Source organism: Pinus tabuliformis, chromosome 8 (assembly GCF_031772625.1).
Source record: "Pinus tabuliformis cultivar Carrire ecotype Pingquan chromosome 8, CPIR1, whole genome shotgun sequence".
In the NCBI taxonomy this organism is placed as follows: Eukaryota; Viridiplantae; Streptophyta; class Pinopsida; order Pinales; family Pinaceae; genus Pinus; species Pinus tabuliformis.
The window spans coordinates 1298344595-1298358818 of NC_142294.1; the positions used below are offsets into that span (position 1 = coordinate 1298344595).

The 14224-nt window shown below is 39.0% G+C and overlaps 1 protein-coding gene across 1 annotated transcript in view; it reads left to right on the plus strand.

Moving 5' to 3' along the window:
* The first annotated feature begins 1012 nt into the window (after positions 1 to 1012).
* The window catches only part of LOC149240215 (sodium/hydrogen exchanger 4-like), a 369919-nt gene continuing 356707 nt past the window's right edge, over positions 1013 to 14224 (plus strand). The window contains exons 1-2 of the mRNA XM_089373646.1: positions 1013 to 1231; positions 1358 to 1664. Of these exons, the coding sequence (XP_089229772.1) occupies positions 1476 to 1664 (189 nt within the window). The 5' untranslated portion in view covers positions 1013 to 1231; positions 1358 to 1475. The remainder of the gene's footprint in view (positions 1232 to 1357; positions 1665 to 14224) is intronic.

The following is a 14224-nucleotide window of genomic DNA, read 5'->3' on the forward strand; positions in this document are numbered from 1 at the left end:
AGGGACAAAGAAAGAAAGAGAGAAATTATTTTGAACGTCACAAGGCTAAAGATTCTTTCTACTTTTCAACGGGAGGGACAAAGAAAGAAAGAGAGAAATTATTTTGAACGTCACAAGGCTAAAGATAGCCTATGGGACATATTGCTTCTTCATCTGATTGATGTATTCGGCCCTTTTTCTGTGAAACTTCAAAATAAATGCTCCTAGCTTCTCGACAAACCCCTCGCTAAATAGATTATCCCAAGAGCTAGCTGCCAGCCTCTCAATCATTCTAATTATTGTCTTTAACATTTATTAGTATAATGATTAAAACTTATATACTACTTGATCTCATATTTATAACTAATATAAATAAATAAATGATAAACACATTTTTATGAAAAATAAAAATTACTGTATAAATAATTTTAATTGTAAGGAGTTACACACAATGATAAACAAATGAGCCTAGAGTATGGCTTAAAGCTGTTTTTGTTTGGCTAAAAGTTTGTCTTCCTAGGACATAAGGAAACATGTTAATGACCCAAGACTTATAAGAGTGAAAGCTTGACCCAAGACCTATAAGAGTGAAAATTTGTCTCCTTACTACTATTAGCAAGAAATTCCAAGTAGTGTGGTTTTCCTTGAATAACAATAATGAATCAACTTACATTTATAGATAACAGCTACTAATAAATACCCCACTACTAATTTAACCACTAAATCATGATAATTTTTTTTACGGTTTATATTTAAACTAATTTTACAAAAAAAGGTAAATATAAATTATTCACCTTTTAATTTGAAATTAAAAAAAAAAACAAACCAAAAAAACACACGAAACACCCAACTATCACCAGTCCGAATATCATAAGGATCATGTTACTTTTCCTACGCTGACATAAGGATCATGTCACTTTTCGGAATGTAAAGGGAATGGAAATCATGTTGATAGGGAGCCTTGAAAGAGAACCTCCGGTTATATACTAATTTTAAAGTCATAACAAGTATATTTGTACGGGCAGAGGCGGGCTCCAGTGGCTCCGCCAGTTATACTTGACTCATGGCACAGTACGGCCGATGAATGAGGCGGTTGCCTTCTGATGTGACAGCTGTGTACTATGTTCCAGAATCACAGAAGCTTATGGCTGATAGTGAGTGCCAGAGTGGGGAATGTTTTGATACGTATTTAGATAGCAGCCCGTTGTTCGTCATTCTGAGAGCGAACCCCTTCATCTCAATTCCTACGCAGGTGTTTTCCTGATTCCGTTTTCGTCATTTTCGTTCTTATATCCAAAAGATTCGTTAAATCACCGTGTTGGAACCAGATTTTCAGACTTCTCATCGTTTCATGCGGGACTGCCTTTTTGCAATTCAGAGCTGAATATCAATGGAAGCTGAGCACCTCGAGTCCTCCGCAAGTTCAAGATAAATAAGGATACCGTTGAGCTGAGAAGAATCCAGCTCGAGACTTACTGCAGAGCTTTGCTTCAAGAATGGGGACGGTTATTGACAGTGGATCATTTCAGTCGCTTCTGATTAGGGCGGGATTTTCGAACGACACCGATCATCTTCATGTGGTGGCCATTTCGTTATTCGTCACAATTCTGTGCTTGTGTATCATACTGGGACATTTGCTGGAGGAGAACAGATGGGTCAATGAATCCATTACGGCCCTTGCCATAGTAAGTATCGCTTATTCTTCAGCTCCTCCCCGTTTATTTCTCAGTAACGCCGCAATCTGCGGACTTGATTGAGCTACATCAAAGTTAAGTCCATTGATAATAAACAGCTCGCTGTTTGAATAATGTGAAGGTTAGTTTAAATTTAATTCCAGCATCTGGAACTCGAAACCTTAATCGGAATTGTAGAGTAAAATCTTTATCATCGGACATATTTGTGGTAAATGCCTGAAACTAGGTTAAGGCGAAACTCAGTACTAGCATGGAAAGTAGTTATAAGTAACAGCACAGCGATAGCAATAATGTGAAGGTTGGTTTAAATTTAATTTCAGCATCTCGAACTCTAAACCTTAATCGGAATTGTAGTTATCATCCGAAATATTTGTGGTGAATCTCTGAAGCTAGGTTGAGGCGAAACTCAGTACTAGCATGAAAATTAGTTATCAGTAACAGCATAGCGATAGCAAAAGGATGAGGAACAGTAAACTTGTAAGGCAGTTAGCTGCCTAATCTGCATATTAGGTTAACAGTAATATAATTGAGTAGTTTTTAGAGGACTGCCAATAATACTGCAGGGTACTTGTGAAATGATGAATGCAACTTTTAGCGGGTAGTCTTGTGTGCGATCAGCCACGAAACATTGCTGGATATGACTGGCAGTGATCCATTTTAACCCGGATCTATTAGGTACGGAAGAGATAAAAACGCACAAGTCCAAATATATCTCCTTAAAAGATCAGGATATCAGGGCTATAACAGGGCTTAAGATTTATATATGCTTTTTTATTTATTTATTATGCTAAATATTTATTTTTTATGTTAATTAATTAATTAATCTATTTATACTTCTTGTCATGTCTTTTTGACATTAAACTTCATTTTTTTAACCATTTTATTTTATCCGCATAAGAGTTGACGTGCCTTCAGCCTTGGCCTGTAAGAGCACTTCACTTCTTTTGGTGCAACAAGTTATTTTGTTTTGAGAAAATCCAACAAGTTATTTTGTTTTGAGAAAATCACTAACACTTTACTCTGGAGCATGCAGTTGTGTATTTGAAGGTGAATTTTTATTCAAGATTAACATAGTATAGCAGTGTTACATGTGGATACATTCCCGAGTGTTGGAGGCACACTGCCCTTGCTCCTTGCATGGATGGGACACCAAAACTTCAACTGAATGTTTCCCAGCGTCCTCATTTTTTAAAGCTTGACAAAATTCAAGGCGAAATGTTTCTGTGGATTTCAAGGACGTTTCACATTTGGGGAACGTGTGGGGGACATCAAGACGTCACCCCCTGCCCCCACCAAGAAATTTGACTTTCTGAAAAGTTTTTTTTTTTTGAAAACGTAAAACCTGAAGTGCCCAAATAAAATTGGCTTGCCTTATAAACCTCCCACCTAAAGTGCCTAAACAAAATGGGCTTACCTTATAAACGTCCCCCAAAAGTGACTTTTCATTTGCATGGGAGCATTTGAGCGATTATGAGCATTGGAGCCATGCGTTGCACGAGGACTGGATTTGGTAGAGATTATTTATTGGTCGTCGGAGCTCGAGGAGGATTGCCATTCATCTATTGGAGCTAGAAATTGTTCATTGTTTGCCAATCACATTCAAACCTTAAATCGTAAATGACATTGTTTTTCACAAAACATGTCAAATACGTTCTAGTTAAGTTTTAACTTTTAAGTAAATGTAAGAGTAAAGATCAGGGGTAATCCAACACATTTATTTGCGTTTTAACATGATTGCCACCAATGGGAATTCACCATAAAGAGACAAAACATTGATAGCTATAGGGGACTTTATAGATGGGAAAGATAGGTGACAAACATCTTTTTGTTTCAGCCGTTCGACTAAAAGATTAGCATGTACCACAGGTATCTTTGTCAAATTTTTTCCTTGACATGCTTCTAAAACCTTTGAAGTTCAGTTCATAAATTTTCTGTTATCACTTGAAACTAGGAGTCGAACGGGCATTGGTGAGAGTGCCAATGTCACTTCATACAGAATGTGTTGTTTTGATGTCTGGATTAGTTCTTGCTTAGTCTTGGGGCAAATTTCTAGTGATGTGAAGCCAAAAACCTTTCAGTGTACCTTGCAAAAGACTTCAGATCTGCAAAATGTACTCATTGGAGTTATTCAAGTTTGTGGCTTTAAGGTTTTAAATACTTGAGAACAGAGAGTAAACTTCAGATTTACCTGTTAAAATCTTAAATCAGCATTGACCCTTCGTAATCCTGGTATAATCTACTTCAGAACTGCGACAAAAACTTACATATCTGCAAGTAAAATAATCAAAACCAGTGAAGTAAATTGTTCTTTTGATTCTTACCTTTTATCCAATAGGCATGGAGAGAAAAGAGAAGAAATTTGATAGAGAAAAGTGTTACTTGAAGCTCATCAATTAAAAAAAATCCACATCAAACCATTAAATCCATTCATAACAAATGATTGGCCAGCAAAAGAGTGTCTTCCTCAATTCAGTGATATGAATAGAAGGCCCACAAATATCAAATTGACACTCAAAAGGGTGCAAGGGCACATGAAATCACTATTGAAGTGCATTACTCTAATACAGGGCTGTGGGGGAGCGGCCCCGCCTCTTGAATCTGCTCCCGAAGAGCGCTCTGAGCGAGGGCGCATTGGGAGCGACCAGGGATCGTGTACCCGCTAAAAAAAATTCATTCCTTGCTTTTCTTCATGAAAAAAATTGCACAGATGTTCTAAACACATTTTTTTTTTTCAAAGAAACAAGAATTTTGAGTGGGACAACCTAATATTCAAGCCTACGGCCCTAGTATTGATATGCAATTCATGGTAATGTTAAATTCATAAAGTAAAAGTCATAATTTTACTTAAATTTTTAACATTACCATGAAATGACTCAGGATGTTTGTGAGTGATTCCAACCTCATTGGATTTCATATGGAGAAAGTAGAATTTTGTATCTCACTCAAAATCCAACAGACTTATCAGTTTTTCAGGATTTTAGGATTGGGGGAATTGCAATGTTTCCATTGGATTTTGTCATGTACTAAGGTATGGAACTCGTATTGAATCAAGGGCACCAAGAAAAATCTTGACTTGACACGCTATGGTTTTTCTATATTATGTTAATGCTTAGAGGGTGATATTATTAACAAAGATCCCAATATAGGCAATGATTTTGATGATATGTAGGTATTTGTTGTAGCATGATTTTTTTGGATGCTAGAGGCCATCTGCCTATTTGTTGATGTATTTTCTGTTCAGAGATAGATTGCACTCGATGCTATTTTGGTTTTGTGCACCCTTACATGCTATATAAATGAAACTTGTAATTTGTGGACCTATGGTTGATGAAGATTATAACTACAAGATGAAAGATGCTATATGGTTTAAAACTTTAATCCATGTTTTTGTGTTTTTTATAACCAATTCATCATTCTACATGCTATTGTTGACATATATGCATCAAATATATAAAATATATATTATATAAAATTCGCTCCCAAAATCGCTCCCGACCCAAGAGCTTTTGAAAATGTTCCCCTCCGCTCCCACTCCCAAGCAACCATGATCTAACAATACTCAAGGACAATGTCACATGATTATTATTTAAGTAGCACCAACACTCAATCACAAACTAACTCAAATATTTGACATGAAAGCACTAAAAAAGTGAATTATGGGATTGGAAGAATGAGAAATGGAGGACTAGGAAATTATAGATCAATTCTCTATCTAAAATCCATCTCTTATACATGATATTGGATTCATATGAAGAAGTTATTCCAGAATATCTCAAGTCTTATATAGGGTATATGTAAGGTTACCTCAAAATCCTAACAACATGCTAAATTTGTTTGGAAGATGGAACCTAGCTTTAGGTAGTCTGATCCTCAACCAAGGACAAGGAGTCAATGCAAAGGAGGCACTCAACATATGCATGAAATTTGTCTCAAAGAAACACTAAGAAGCTCCAAGTGGTGTGCATCATGGTTTTGGGCCTTATATGACCTTTTAATTGCACCTCTCATCCATTTATTGTAACAAAAAACGCTTGTGTTAGCCCTCAGTGCCTCGCTAATAGATAGATGCGCTTCACCTCTTTTGTAGTAAATACCCCCTATGCTAGGTCCTTCTAAAGTTTATGAAATTAATTTCTACATAAAAATATCTTGCTTTTCTCTTTAATCTACATTTATTGAGTTGGGTTTTGTCTTACTTACATCTCTAGTTACCAACATGAGTCATAGCCTAGGATGGAATGGATGAAGAGTACAACGAATCTTTTAAAAAGACATTGGAAATTAATGTATGGAAGTCTAATAGGAGGGTGCATGAGTCAATTGAAAGATAAAGGATAAACTTGTCGAGATAACCACCAAAACTTGCCAATAATAATACCCGAGTGAGGTGTACAAGTTAGTTTGGAGTTAGAAACCAAAAACAATGATAAATATTTGTCGAAACAAACTCAAGTGATGTAGTGTACTTTTCCAACAATAGATTGCAAGAATCTTGGATAAGATATATCAAATTAACTCCAAAAATTGAGCAACCTCTTTGGCTAATAATAGAAACCAAACCTGCTTGAAATAAACCTCAAAAAAGTTATGATTGTATTCTCACATTTAACTCTTGAGTGGAATCTCCTTCAACAAGTCAACCTCCATATCTTGGATGATGAATGGTCCTCGAGCAAGATGGAACAAAATGCATAACTTCCAAGTGTGACCCACAACCTATCATTGCCATTGAATTGCAAGGATCTTTTGTTGTGTTGGCGATAGAGGAAAATCCATGAAAATGCAAAATGGCTCTAGTATTTTCAAGAGGTAACAATTGGCTTGATAAGCAGATTGCACTCCTTAGTGGGTTGCAGTAGAACTCTATAATCTCCATTGTAATTGTAAGGTGAATCGAAGAACTATATATGATGGGATGGATCCAAAACTTCACATCTTCACCACACAATACAAATGTTTTCAATACCAATATAGTACTAAAGGCTTGAGAATGCTTATCTAACTACTCATCTTCAAGGGCATCTATGAATAAAAATAGGGGCCTAAAATGCCAAAGAGAACATATAAATGAAGCCTATTGCATGTGACCATTGAGCTTATTCTTCCTACCCTACTCTGCAACAAGAAGATGCAATGCCAGGTAAATCAAAAAGTCAATGTAACCACCATATCATTGATCCAGGTGAATATTGGTGGCTATCCGCCTATTCCACTTGGACCCCCAACACTATTTCCTTTTAGTTTCCTAATTTCTAGCACAATTTACTATTTTTGGTAGTTTTTCGGGTTCTGAACTTCCAAAGCCGTTTTGATGCTAGCCTACTGCATAGGTTTGCATTCAAAAGTTGTTGTCCTTGATAGATATTTCTAACGAGGTATCGTACGTGTCAAATGGAGATCGTATGCCAAAGTTACGACCTTGGGAAGTTGATGTACCAACTAACTCTAATGGGGCCCACAAACTTTTTGGCGCTTCATCTCCTAGGGTTAGGTTTTTGGATGTTTAGGGTTTTCCATTATTTATCAATAATAAAAAGACCTCTGAGCCTCATTGTAACACAATTCAGAAGGTACGTAGCCATGACATCTCTTAGCAGAGATAAGCTACCATCGCCCGAGCTAGTTTGTTTCTATTTTGCATGTAAACAGTTTTCAGTATTTGTTATTAATTAATTGAAGTTCAGTTTTCGCTGTAGCTCTGTGTTTTGGTTTCAATTTGTATTTCATTTCATTCCTACATAAATCCATATTAGTGGTATCAGAGCGATCTGCTCTTTCTTTGTTTTTTTGTGCATGTCCCCAACGAGGTTGGGGTATAAGGAGTTAGGACTTGAACTTGTTGACCCTTACAAGAACGGCCTCGCTAATCCCGATAGCCTCCCATGGTAGAAGAAAAGAAAGATGAGGGAGCAAGAGATCCTTTCAAAATGTTGCTCGAAGAGGCCCTTGAGTGACAAAGGAACGAGATGATGGATAACTTTTCCCAGATCCTTCGGCGGGTATTAGCGGGCGAAGCATCTTCATCCAACAGTGACTTCAGAGGCGTTGCCCTCTTTAAGGTACAAGTTAACTTTGATATTCCTATATTTGAAGGCCATATAGACGCAGGTGTCATAGATAGATGGTTAAATCTGTTGGAAGGATATTTTTTGGTCCATAATATTTCCAATAGCGAAAATATTACTTTTGCACTCATCAAAGTTGTTCCCCACGTCAGGGATTGGTGGGAAACCTACTGTGAGTAGAGGGACGAGAAGGAACCCTCACTATTTTTAGCCGCACCCATTTGGAATTCTTTTCGAGACCCTGTCAAGGAAAAATATTACCCTGTCAAGAGCTATGAAGATAAGTACATAAAATGGACCACACTACAGCAGGAAAGGGAACAAGATGTGTTGGAGTTCACAAATATTTTTCATACTCTTCGCACAAATTTGGATATCAAGGATTCTGAGCAGTATCTGGTACTCAAGTACCGCGACTGTTTGCACAAATAAATTTAGGCAGAGCCTGGACATCTCCTCGCTTGGCGCCACATACCAATATGCTGTAAAGATCGAGCATAAAATTTAAATAGAAGAAGTGAGACTCCAGATCTGCTAATACGAAGTAGGGAAAAGGCACCCCCAAACTGCAAAACAAAGGATAAAGCCAAGGTGGGGTGACCCAAGACAACCCATCAAAACCACTAGCAAAGAATAACACCACGAAGATGAAGAAGGACACAAGAAAATGGTGTGAGTTTGACAAGAGCTCCACTCACAACACAAATGAGTGTCGCGCCAAGCAGTCATTGGTGGCCGAGCTGAAAGCCTCAAAGACAGGTGCATTTTCCGATTCTGAGTTTGAACCCGACAAGGGGAATTGATGTAGAGCCCAACGCCACCGTTGCCACCACCAAGGTCCAAAAGATTGAGCCTGAAAATCTCAAGGAGGGGGAGCATCTCTTCCAATGTTGTGAAAATCGTGATTGGGATAAAATCAGAAAGGGTCCAAAAAAGGAAAAAATCGAAAAATCAGGAAAAAATCAGTAAAAATCGGCAAAACATCGGCAACATTAAAAAAATATAAAAAAAATCATTTTTTTTCAATTTTTTTAAGTATCTAAAGCATCCATAATTTTTTGATGATTTTTTGGCAATTTTTACGATTTTATTGCGATTTTTATCGCGATTTTTTGGCGATTTTTATGATTTTATCTAAAAATTAAATCACCATGCTGAAAAAATCACGATTTTTGCAACATTGGTCTCTTCCACTCATAGATGTGGGTGAAGCATTCTCTGCTAGAGTTCATTGTCGACAGTGGGAGCCAAAAGAACCTCATCTCAAGGTCGTGAAGCGGTTAGGCCTACCGACGACACCACCCCTGCAGTCGTACACCATCGGATGGCTCCACTAAGGGCGGGATCTCCGCGTCAGCCAATAGTGTCGCCTGCCCTACAACATCAAGTCCTTCACGAATGCGGTATTGTGTGATGTTGCTCCCCTTGAAGTTTGTGATGTATTATTAGGCCAGCCATACTTGTGGAATCGTCATGTTGCGTATGAGTCCAGGCCTCGCACTTTTATTACTTTGGGTAGTAAGCTATATAGGATACTAGAGGTAGTTTTGCCTATCACCATTTCTTTGATCTCTGCTAAGAAATGCAGTAAGATCACCTCCCAGACCGAGAAATTTGTTTTCTTTTTGATTCACTCTCAAAGTAAGGGGAAGATCGTGGTCACATCCATGGCCCCTGGGAAGGGTTCGTCCACACAGTGTTGATTCATGGTAGTATCGGATGTGTTCTAAGCCTCAAAATTTGCAGGTAGGCTAGGGCACACGTATTCCACAAAACCTAGAAATCATTTTGGGAAATTCCACCCGAAGACAGTTTTATTAAAATAATTAATTATTTTTAATGTGTGCCTAAGTCTAAATTTAGGAAATTAATATAATTAAAGGCTATTAATTAAACTGTGGGTGAAACTTCTAGAAGAAGACAAATCAATTTGATCTGAGCCATTGATTAGAATCTAATTTGGGCCATTGATTACTGAACTGGAGGATTATAAGGACTTCGATGGGCATTTGGAAAACACACCAGGCAAGTACTCAGTTACCCAAGCAAGATCGATTTTCTCATTTGTCGAAGTTCGGCAAGAGGAAATCGGATCAAAGGAAGAGTTGCAGGTGAGAAGGAGAGAGGGTATCAACATCAGTCAGGAATGCAGGAGTAGAAGGAAGATGTAGAGCAGAGGAGGGACAATGCAGAGGCTGTGACGCTCAGACTACGCAGTCCCTACGCAGAAGCTGATGCAGTGACGCAGAGGGCTGACGCAGTGAGATGCAGAGGGGGCAACAGGTCCTCTCCAAAGTCAGAATCTCACTGAGAAGCGTGAGAATATTGGTTGTAAAATTTCTCATAGAAATTCCTCTTCTATTCTGCTAGTAGTATCTTTTACATGAGATTTTTGCTGGAGACCAATAAAGAAACCCTCATCTGCTGCTTCGGTTTTCCCACATTGGGTTTTTCTGGGGACAATGGTCCAAAAATAACTGTCATTGTGATTATACTTGTGCTAGTATTTTTCCTTGCATTTACTTTTCGCAGTATTTTAATTGTGAAGACTGCAATAGAATTGATTTCGATATTTGTTGTAGAAACACTGTGAATAACTTATTTATGAATTAATAAGTAGAAGACATAATATTAGTCACTGCAGTTGGATTTCTATTAAGAAATTTTCACATGGTATCGGAGTTGAGTGCAGACTAGAAGAGCTAGCATTGAAGAGGAGGGAATTCGAAATTGCTTCATAGGCAAAAAATCAAATTCCCAGAAGAATTGCGCAGTCTAGTCTAGGAGGGAAAAATTTTCATGGGAAAATCTCTCTTTGAGAGAGTTGACAGAGAGAGATTTCTAGATCGAAGTTTGCCAGTGACAAAGGGAGTAGCGTAGAAGCTTCAAAGGGAGTAGCGTAGAAGCTTCAGCAAAGAGGAGGTTTCTGGTGTGACGCAGTTTTTCTGCAGCAGTTGCTGGGGCAGAAAAGAGTCAAAAATCGATAGGAAAAATAGCACAAAGAAGGATGGAAAATCAAGATGTCTCTGAATTATCTTCCAAATTGGAAGAAGAATTCGCATGCTTGTCAAGTTCAACGTCAACAGATGTTTGGTATATTGATAGTAGGGCTTCAGCGCATATGACTGGAGTACAAGAATATTTCTCAAGCTATCAAGAAGAGCAAATGGACTTCCAGATTACTATGGGAAATAGAACGAAGTGTACTCTAGTAGGGAGAGGCACCATAGCATTTCATACGGAATCAGGAACCAACATCTGAGCCACTAATGTTTTTCATGTGCCCGGGTTAGGAATGAATCTGATTTCAGTGTCCCAGTTATAGGACAAGGGATACGATGGATACTTCATTGGAAGGAAAGTATACGTCAAACATCCAAGCTGGAAGAAGAAAAGACAAATTGGAGCTCGAAGCAACATACTATATAGATTGCAACTCAAGTCTCCAATGGCACTAATAGCCAGCAATCATAATGGTGAAAAGGAACTAAATGAATTGTGGCACAGGTGAATGGGACACTTGCACCATGGAGCATTGAGGATGCTCAGAGAGATTTTTATAGGAGTTCCAGTCCCAAGCACTAAGCATGATGATGTATGCAGAGGATGCGTACTAGAGAAGTACGCTAAAACAACTTTTTCCAGAAGTAACAATAGAGCAGAAGGCGTATTGGGATTGATACACTCAAATATTTGTGGTCCAATGTCCACAAGAGTTGTTAGTGGTGGCGAATACTTCATCACCTTTATTGATGGTCACTCTAGAAAAATTTGGATCTATTTCTTAAAGACCAAGGATGAGGTCTTTGATCGATTCAGAGAGTTTAAGGCTCTCGTAGAGAATATGACAGGGAAAAAGATAAAGGTGTTGCGTTCAAATAATGGTGGAGAGTACACGGAAAAAAACTTCATAGATTTCTGCATAAAGGAGGGCATCAAAAGACAATGGACAACTCCATATAATCTAGAGTAGAATGGAATAATAGAGTGAAAGAATAGAACTATCATTGGGGCAACAAAAGCTATGTTGTATGACCAGGAGTTGCCTAAATTCTTATGCACAGAGGCTTGCAACACAACAATGTATATCCAGAATAGAACTCCTCACAGAGCATTGGGGAAGAAAATGCTTGAAGTGTCTTCACCAGGAAGAAGCCGGAGGTGAGTCATCTCAAGATATTCGGAAGTGTGGCATATTGTTAATTCCAAACGAGAAGCGTAGTAAACTGGATCAGATTGCAAAAAAGGGGTACCTCGTAGGATATAGTGAGACCTCAAAGGCATACAAAATATACATTCCTAGCAGTAAGAAGATTGTAGTAAGACTGGGTGCAATGTTCATGGAGGATAGAGCTTTCAAGAAATCTCAAGAGATGCTAGCAAAAGGTTAGTCAATGGATGTTCCATTAGTCCAACAGCAACAGGGGCAGCAAGGAGGACAAGCAGGAGGAGAAACACCTGGATCTAGCACAGTGACCAGCACTAGTATTTCCTCAAAAATAGGAAACCCAGGTAGTTCTCAGTAGATGGAACAACATGAACAGGAGGGGGACTTGATTGAGCCTCCCACCACCAGTGTTAGAACCAGCTGGAAAGTACGACCAACGCTGAGGGATGCAGAGGAGTTTGTTGGAGCTCCTAGAACCGAGAAGAGGTAGCGTAGACAGGCTGACAGATACCAAGCCTTGGTTGCACAGGTTGAAGAACCCTCCAGTTTTCAAGAAGCCGTACAACACCAAGTTTGGGTGGATGCCATGGTAGAAGAATATGTTGGTTGTGGAGCTTGATTATCTTCTGTATTCAAAGGTATCGCCGCATTGGACCCTAGTTCGTAATGGGGTGGCAATGTCGCCCGTAAAATGTTCGCTGCAGGAGGGGTCCAGGGGGGGGCTGCAACCTTTGGGAGCCCTCCCTGGCGGGGGGATCGGGGGCAGACCCCGAAGCTAAGAAAAGATGTAAAATTGCCTTGTAAAATGTTGTAATTTCGTAGTCAATCTGGGCCGTTCATTAGGCAGAGATCTGACGATAGAAGTTATGTTTAATTTAGGGTTTTTTGCTCTAGAAGGCAAACCCTCGCTATATATGAGGGAATTGTATTGCGTTTATGTAGATCTGTATTCTGAGTGAGGAAGAGAGAGGAGATTGAGAGCGAAGAGGGAATTACAACGAATCTGCTGTAGGTTGTATCTCTTCAGTTTGCTGGATAATATAAAAGGAAGGACTGACTGTTTCTCTGTGGACGTAGCCCAAACTGGGTGAACCACGTATATCTGTGTCTCTTTTGTTTTATGCGTTTTCTATGTTTATATTTCTGCAATATTTTATGTGTTCCATTGCTCTGTAATATATAATTTTCTAACAGAGTATAAGTCTATCATGACGAATGATGTCTGGGAAGTGTTAACTAGACCAGAGTATAGATCAGTTGTAGGATCAAGGTGGATCTACAAGATCAAGTATGTTGTAGATGGCAGTATAGAGAAGTACAAGGCTAGGTTCGTGGCAAAGGGGTACGCACAAAAGGAAGGAATAGACTATGAGGAGACCTTCACCCCAGTAGCCAGATATACCTCTATTAGATCCGTTATATCCCTAGCAGCTCAAATGGGATGGGAGATTCACCAGATGGATGTCAAGACAACATTCTTGAACGGGGTGATAGAAGAAGAGGTGTATATAGAACAACCTGAAGGCTTCAAAACTCATGAAAAGAGAACTCATGTATGCAGGTTAAAGAAAGCCCTGTATGGGCTCAAGCAAGCACCCAGAGCATGGTATGGTCGGATTGATAGTTACTTGCAGCAGTTGGGATTCGTCAAGAGTGATGCTGATCCCAATCTCAACTATCTAATGATGGAGAATGAGCCACTTATTTTGGTATTCTATGTGGATGACTTATTTCTAACTAGGTCATCTAGGCTCATAAAGGACTGCGAGAAGAATCTTGAAGCAAAATTCGACATGAAGGATATGTGGTTGATGCATTATTTTCTAGGGTTGGAAGTTTGGCAGAAGAATGGGGAGATCTTCCTTGGGCAAGGAAGATATCCTACAGAGATTCTAAAGAGATTCAGAATGCAGGATTGCCAACCCATGGCTACGCCTATCATCACCAACTAGAAGAAAATAGATGCATTAGGAGGCAAGGAGGTGGACCCCACCTTGTACATACAACTCATCAGGTCGCTCATGCATCTGGTCAACACTAGGCCAGACATTTGCTTCGCTGTCAACACCCTTGGTCAGTTCATGGTGGAACGAAAAGGGTGCATTGGGCAGCAACTAGGCACATTCTTAGATATGTGTGTGGAACAATTGGATATGGGTTGAAATACACCCGGGGAGATGACTTTAGAGTGAATGGATTCATAGTTGCAAATTGGGCAGGTAGTTCAGTAGACTGGAAAAGTACCTCCAAGTATTGCTTTAGTGTTGGATCATGAATGATCTCTTGGTGCAGCAGGAAACAGAAGTCGGTAGCTCTGA